This window comes from Zootermopsis nevadensis, unplaced genomic scaffold (assembly GCF_977971745.1).
Source record: "Zootermopsis nevadensis isolate Lab colony 2312 unplaced genomic scaffold, Znev_1.0 Znev_ptg000022l, whole genome shotgun sequence".
In the NCBI taxonomy this organism is placed as follows: domain Eukaryota; kingdom Metazoa; phylum Arthropoda; class Insecta; order Blattodea; family Termopsidae; genus Zootermopsis; species Zootermopsis nevadensis.
This window is the reverse complement of record NW_028259154.1, coordinates 6,783,927-6,791,663: the sequence shown is the minus strand read 5'-3', so window position 1 is coordinate 6,791,663 and position 7,737 is coordinate 6,783,927. Positions and strand designations below refer to the sequence as shown.

The following is a 7,737-nucleotide window of genomic DNA, read 5'->3' as shown; positions in this document are numbered from 1 at the left end:
TCCCGAAGTTTCATCACCGAACTAACCAAAGACCACCGGAAACTGCCCTGGGGCAATAAATCAGGTTTTCTTCAACTCCTTTCTCCCATAGATCGCGCCTGAGATTATCCTCCCACCTACGCCGAGGTCTTCCCAGAGGTCTCCTTCCTTCAGGCCTCCCAATCAATAATTTGTAAACACCCCTCCCCTGCCCACCTCACCGTAAAAACATCGGTGCTCGTCATGCACTTTTCTCTATTATCTGTCCCACTTACGTTTCGGGTCCAAATATCTTCCTCAACACTCTGTTGTCAGAGACCCCCAGTCTATAGTTCCTCCCTCAAAGTGAAAGACCACGTTTTGTACCCATACGGCACAACTGACACAATTACGCTTTGGTTCATTTTAATCTTAATTTTCTTTTGGTATGAGATGTATTTCTGAGTTCCCACCCACATGTGTCGTGTTTTGCCCAACTCATCTGTTGTGATTTAATTATCATGACAATGTTTGGTGAAAAATACAAATTATGAAACTCATCAGTGTGTAATAGTTTTATACCTTACGAACAAACATATTTATTGTGTTCTAGAATTTAAGTTGTAAGGTCTTGTTCATGCATTGTTATGTTGTTACAGCTGATCTGAATGTGTTTACGGTCATGTGGAGGAAAGAGAGTACACTTCTATATGTAGACAAAATCCATCAGGGGGCCAAGGACCCTCGGATTACATATCACAGACACAACAATTCTCTTATTGTCACGAATGTCAATACCAGGGACTCTGGACAGTATTATTGCACTTTCAGCACTACTCCAAAAGTGGAAGTGATGCATACAGTGAATGTTTTTGGTAAGAAAATGAAGGCTTTGTATCTGTAGCAGTATAAAATTTACTTTAATCCTCTCCATTAATCCTTTCATACCTTTGTCTCCATCCATTTTCTATTTCTTTCAACTTTGAACAACAGTGAAAAATACCAGGCGTCAATTTATTCCATTTTCATTACTATTTACCTTATGGTACTATCACTCGTAAAATATAGTAGTTGGCATGTAGAGTCATTACTGAGAAGATTTTATATTATCCACACTACATCAAGGTTTTCCCCATGTTTTACTCCCATCGGGATATTTCCTATGACTACAAGCGAAACAAAAACATACTGAAGATTTCTGTCTTCTGGGTTGTTGCGCTGTGTAGTCTGGTAGATGTTTACCGACGTTTCAGAGGTCATACTGCCTCCATCATCAGGTCATCGCCCTGATGACGGAGGCAGTATGACCTCTGAAACGTTGGTTAACATCGACCAGACTACACAGAGCAACAACCCAGAAGACAGAAATCTTCACCGCCCTGATGACGGAGGCAGTATGACCTCTGAAACGTTGGTAAACATCGACCAGTCTACACAGCGCAACAACCCAGAAGACGGAAATCTTCATACTCATCGCCCTGATAACGGAGGCAGTATGACCTCTGAAATGTTGGTTAACATTGACCAGACTACACAGCGCTACAACCCAGAAGACTGAAAGCTTCATACTCATCGCCCTGATGACGGAGGCAGTATGACCTCTGAAACGTTGGTTAACATCGACCAGTCTACACAGCACAACAACCGGGAAGACAGAAATCTTCATACTCATCGCCCTGATGACGGAGGCAGTATGACCTCTGAAACGTTGGTTAACATCGACCAGTCTACACAGCACAACAACCGGGAAGACAGAAAGCTTCATACTCATCGCCCTGATGACGGAGGCAGTATGACCTCTGAAACGTTGGTAAACATCGACCAGTCTACACAGCGCAACAACCCAGAAGACGGAAATCTTCATACTCATCGCCCTGATAACGGAGGCAGTATGACCTCTGAAATGTTGGTTAACATCGACCAGACTACACAGCGCTACAACCCAGAAGACTGAAAGCTTCATACTCATCGCCCTGATGACGGAGGCAGTATGACCTCTGAAACGTTGGTTAACATCGACCAGTCTACACAGCACAACAACCGGGAAGACAGAAATCTTCATACTCATCGCCCTGATGACGGAGGCAGTATGACCTCTGAAACGTTGGTTAACATCGACCAGTCTACACAGCACAACAACCGGGAAGACAGAAAGCTTCATACTCATCGCCCTGATGACGGAGGCAGTATGACCTCTGAAACGTTGGTTAACATTGACCAGACTACACAGCGCAATAACCCAGAAGACGGAAATCTTCACCGCCTTGATGACGGAGGCAGTATGACCTCTGAAACGTTGGTTAACATCGACCAGACTACACAGCGCAATAACCCAGAAGACGGAAATCTTCAGGTCTGATTCTCTTTTGGTCTTTATCCTGTAAATGTTCCGACACCTGAATGAAAATGTTCGGTTAGTGTATTAAATGTATTAAAATACTTACTTGTCTTACTGCAGACTAATTATGCTGTTTACAGCTCCAGCAGCAATAAAGAACATTCAACCAAGCAGAACACTTACGATAGATAAGGGTTCTGCGGTCACACTAAAGTGCAGTGTTACTGGATATCCCCGCCCAGAAATCAAATGGAAGAAGTTGGTAAGTAAACCTTATATCATAATGAAACCTTGTTTGTTGTAAAATGTTTTATACTAGAGTGACAGTCTGTTATTTTTAAACACCAGACACTGACTTCTTTGCCGTATACCTCCAGTTTCATTGAGACTTTGCTTGATGTAGAGCAGATTTTCTTCCTTTTCCTTCTTACAAAATCAAATTTTTGTGACTGTGAGAAATGCCTCTTTTGCTCTGGTTCAGAATCTCCTTAAACGTGTTTTCTGTCCGTCACATTACAGACTGTGTTAAATTTCTCTGTATATTTGCTCATTTAATTGTCATTTTGTCTGGTAGATGGCTGTAGAATGTTTTGAATTCCATAATTTATAAAAGAGTTTCTAGGATGTCTTTGTTTCTGTCAACTTTAATCTAAAAGCAGTCGGAACTTCTTTTTTACTCCTAACAAAAGCATATACACCACTTATGTTCTGAATTATGAAGTGGCAACTTAGTGAATGACTCTAATGCTTTTCCTGAAAAGAAAGTTTTTTTCAGAATATATGTTAAATAAACTGCCTCTTAATGGCTTGCCTCTACTATTTATGAACAAATTCTGTAAAGTGGATGAATGAGGTCATAAATGTCTGTCCCTGTGTTTCATCTTTGAAAAAATAAATTGGATTTCAATTGTATTTTGTGGTGAGGTTTTACACACAAAGTAAACTTAGCCCTTTCACTTCTGCTTTTGTACTGTCTTTTCCAGATCAGATTTCTTTAAATATTGAAATTAGCTAAACCCCTTTCAATTGACATTCTCTTTATTTCTTTCTAGAAAAAAACTATTAATGTGTTATTTCAGAAAATATACATCAAAACTGATAATATCATGATCTGTTTGCAGACGAAGTATAATAAACCTGACGCAACTGTCATTACAACTAATGAAAATATCACTTTCAGTTCTGTGGAGAGGTTTGACTCTGGCACTTATGAATGCTTTGCCAAAAATAATCAAGGACCAGAAGTTTTGGCTGAAGTTTATATTAATGTTACATGTAAGTATGGAATTAGTCTATGGCTAATGTAGAGAGTTTTGTTGAGTTAGATGCACCACATCATAGCATTATCCTCCATACTTTTGAATTCACCCTTCAGAGTTGAGCTTCTAACAATATGGTGTAATGAATTTACACTGAAATATTGTGGTTACTCTGCGTTTCCTTTTGATGACAGAATAATATATGTTGAACAGTATTTTTGCAGCGTTTGTTCCCTTTGGGTGTTCATTGGTGTGACTGAAGAAGAAGAAGAAGATAATGAGTTTGGTTTCAGTTGCTGTGCCCCTGGAAGTGGAAAGGCAAATCCAAGTTATAGACTTCAGTTTATTGGAAGATGGATATGTTTGAAAACTAATTTAATATGCTTTCATGCATAAATTTTAACTGTGAATGTTTACTATAGGTATTATGACTCATTAAATTTAATGTGACATAGATATGTTCATTTGTAAATTTTAAATAAAGTGTGTGTGTGTGTGTGTGTATATATATATATATATATGGTAGTAATAATTAAATTTGTAGACTGTTATATCCTGTTCAGTTTTAGACAGATAGAGGTTTGTTACTTGGAAAGTCCACTGCTGTTTTACTAATGTTTGGGTCAAAGAAAATTTTGAGGGCTTCTGATATACATTTCCTTGTTGTCAAAGATCTCACTGTGCAAGGAAGTGTAATATATTTTTTGTTGTGGTTCTCATTTCAGATGCTCCTGAAATTGATATTGGTGAAGAACTGGTGGCATCAAAAAAAGATTATGATGCGGAATTGAAATGTGTTGTACATGCAGAGTCCAAAGCAAATGTTTATTGGTTGAAAGATAATGGGTCTGTAACCGAGTTAGACCGTGTGAAGATAGATGGCAACAAATATCTTTATGTTATTCATAAAACTCAGGTTTCTGACTTTGGCAAGTACAAATGCGTTGCGACCAATATCAAGGGAACAGCCAGCTCTAAGGAAATTGAACTCACTGGTATGTTTTTGAAGTTTTCATAAAACTGACAAACTTCAGAAGTTTATCCATATTTTATATTTTGTTTTGCTTTCTATTTAGGAACATACTTTTCACTTTGTTTCATTTCCATGATACTGGTGTGTGTTAAAAGGCACCAATATGCCCTACTGATACGTAGCCCTAAAGAAATAGCTGTCATATTTTATTACTTTTGGCTGCACAGGAAACTTGGTTGAATCCGCTCTCAGGGGTAGTGTCGCTTGGTCTGCTATTGCTGTTAGTGAGACATGTCATTTGTCAAGAGTTTTGATTATGAGACGATTGAGCATAAACACACTAGTTGCCATATGTGACCTATACTAAGTAAAATACAAGATTATGCACAGCTAAATAACAGTAAACAATTCTGTAGTGTCATTAGTATATCAATGAATCTCATGGTAGTTTTTGATTAATTTTCCCAAACAGGCCTGCAGCAGTGATATCATTGGTTGGGTCAGGAATTTTTATCTTTATCACAAAATTTGGAATATCTGTGGATCCAACCCAGTCTTTTATCAAATGTGTTTCAATATTTGGGAGGGGGGGGGGACTTTCAATGGTGTTGGTATATGGAGGTGGCCACTCCCAGTTAGTGCTAGGGTTATAAAATATGTTGAGCTTCACTTTCATACTATTTTAAATTTCCATAATGTGCTTAAATGCAGAACTATATATCTTGCGGAATGTGCGACGTTTCAATCATTTTGAATATTCAGCTCTCTTATGTTACACCTACACATTTCAGCAGCCACCGAAATTGTTTCTCCAACAATGAAGAGATTCATTCCAATGATTCTTATTTGTCACACATCTAGAATGTGGCAAACAGGGGACATATTTTGATCAAGGATTAACACATTGTCACTGTTTCTGTAATCATATATTTGTCCATGATTGAGCTGGTGTTTGGTAATGAAGAAGAGCCATGATAAGGGTCCATTTGTGTGTATATACTGTACACTACTATTCTGAAGTTTCCCTTAATTTTCAAGGAAACCTATGACACCAGAATTGGTCAGTGCCAGTGTAGGTGTTGATGGCAGGAGCCTTGATGTAGAGTGGCACATTATCAGCTACTCTCCAATTCTTGAGTACAAAGTACAGTAGAAGAACACAAAGGCAAGTACCAGCTGTTTGAGCCAACAAGAGAATCATATTACTAGCAAAGCAAGTTACTTATTTTTTCTTCACTTCCTTATAAGAGTTGTGGTAGCTCAATCAGTATGTTGTTTTGACTGTAGACTGGATGATGTGTATGATCACAAAGGATTTTTCTTCTAGCCTCTGTGTCCAGACTGGGACCCTGCTCGGCTTTCTATTCAGTGAATACCGGGGGCCCTTTCCCTGGTGGTAAAGCATGGCTGGGGTGTGATGTTGACCACTGACCCCTTTACCTCATCTTCCTCCTCAGTTTTCTGTTTGAACTCTCTCTCTCTTCTCATAGTCCTTGTTATTCTCTTCTCATATTCTCCAACCCCATCACAGCATTTTCCAATTTTGAGATCTCAGTGGGAAATATATTTTTAGATCTCTGTCTGGAAATTTAAACTTTAGACTACTTGTGATAACTTGGGAGAATTGCAGCAAACCAACAAACAATGCGTGTAGGAAAACTTACAGAAACTTAAAATTGGAACCTTTTGGATGAGAATTCCTCTAAAAACTCTGGTTCTCCATATTGTGTTGGTTTTGCTGTGGTAAGCTTCCTGTAGTTCTTGAAACAGTGGAAGCTGCTCATGTCTCTCATTTCTGTTATAGTTACATTCAGATATAGAAATATAATAGGAGATTGGAATGATGCACAAAATGTAAGATGCAGGGAGAGGAGTCAAGGTAGTGGTTATGAGGGTGGGAGGGCGAGCAAGCTAGTGTGATTACTAAGCATGACATATGAAATTCTCTTCTAAATCACATCTGAAAGATGGAATGCAGACATATTTTTATAACATTGTTTTGTAAAATAACTTTAAATTTTATTAAAGCAGATGAATTTGTCCTGTGTCATAATTTTTCTGTTAATATTCTGTTAACACCTATTTTTAAAGAAACTTTCTTTCCTACCCACATTTTGAATTTACTAGAATTGCTTTATTAAGGGACTTGCTATTGGGTTAATGACTGGGGTTCAATTCCTAGCAAGGGCAGAGATTTTGCTCTTTACCACCATATCCAAAACAGCTATGTCCTTATTCATTGTATGGGTATCAAGTGGTCTTAACCCAATCTGCCACAGTCATGAAGTTTAGATGCATTCAGAAGTGTAAAAATTATTATAGTCTATTGTCTCATTCACTGTGACATTTTTTATATAGTTCTGTGACATTATAAAGGCAGAATGACAACTTCAGGTTATATAAAATAAATTGTGTTTCTATGTAAAAGAATTCCAATCTTATGATATTTGACATTTATTTGCAGGAAAGTGGGAAGTGGCAGGTTATTGCAAAACCTGTGCTGGATGCAGAAGGCAATATTTATAAACTAAAGTATCAGTTAAAGGATCTTCCAGCAGGAGACTTCTTGGTGACTCTTCGAGCAATGAACTTTTATGGCTGGACAAATCAGGCAAAGGCACATTCATTTACCATAAGTAAGTATTAACCAATGTACTCTGTTTTCTAGACTGAGCAGATATGGTACCTCTTTTTAAAATGCTAATTTTTGCTGATTCATATGAGCTTTATAAACGTTTTGTAATGAAGCCTTACGACATTATGTCTATAATCACATGTTATTTTTCTTCATATTGCAGTAAATTGTAAATCAAGATTTTTGCCACATGATGACATATTCAAAAGCAATCTGTCCCTTGGTCTAATCTGGCCCTGTATAAGAAGTGTACTTTATAGAAAATCTTTTATTTCTGGTACAAAAACCAAAATTTGAGACAAATTAAATTAAAACCAATCCACAAGTTTTGGAAGAAGTAAAATTCTTTTCGTCTTCTTCCTCCTAAGATTTGAAGTTAATGACTGAATCATTTCAGTTTCTGGGGAAAGGCTTTAAAGAAAATCATTGTTGATTGCATGTTGTCTATGCCAATGATGATGACAATGACAATGATGATAATGATAATATGTCACAGTCATCTGTCATTGTGTAGAACACATCTCCCAGTTGAAAAGTTATTACTCTCCAGTTTTGTTCGTGTGTAGCCACAGCA

At 37.7% G+C, this 7,737-nt stretch overlaps 1 protein-coding gene across 2 annotated transcripts; it reads left to right on the top strand.

Moving 5' to 3' along the window:
• The first annotated feature begins 440 nt into the window (after positions 1–440).
• LOC147872975 (opioid-binding protein/cell adhesion molecule-like) lies at positions 441–5,699 on the top strand. 2 transcript variants are annotated; one of them, XM_087353510.1, is made up of 5 exons: positions 442–833; positions 2,437–2,558; positions 3,418–3,571; positions 4,281–4,550; positions 5,567–5,699. In XM_087353510.1, exons 1-5 carry the CDS (start codon positions 596–598, stop codon positions 5,575–5,577), a joined length of 795 nt encoding a protein of 264 aa, XP_087209636.1. In that variant the 5' UTR covers positions 442–595; the 3' UTR covers positions 5,578–5,699. The 2 variants fall into 2 exon arrangements, with proteins under 2 accessions (XP_087209634.1, XP_087209636.1); XM_087353508.1 differs by lacking the exon at positions 5,567–5,699 and having other exon boundaries at positions 441–833; positions 4,281–4,610.
• The last annotated feature ends 2,038 nt before the right edge of the window (positions 5,700–7,737 follow it).

Bases quoted from the DNA above. Each gene is read 5' to 3' on its own strand.
- LOC147872975 (XM_087353508.1), top strand. From the start codon at position 596: ATGCATTGTTATGTTGTTACAGCTGATCTGAATGTGTTTACGGTCATG. The intron at 2,559-3,417 runs GTAAGTAAACCT...ATCTGTTTGCAG, and splicing joins AAATCAAATGGAAGAAGTTG to ACGAAGTATAATAAACCTGA. The intron at 3,572-4,280 runs GTAAGTATGGAA...TTCTCATTTCAG, and splicing joins AGTTTATATTAATGTTACAT to ATGCTCCTGAAATTGATATT.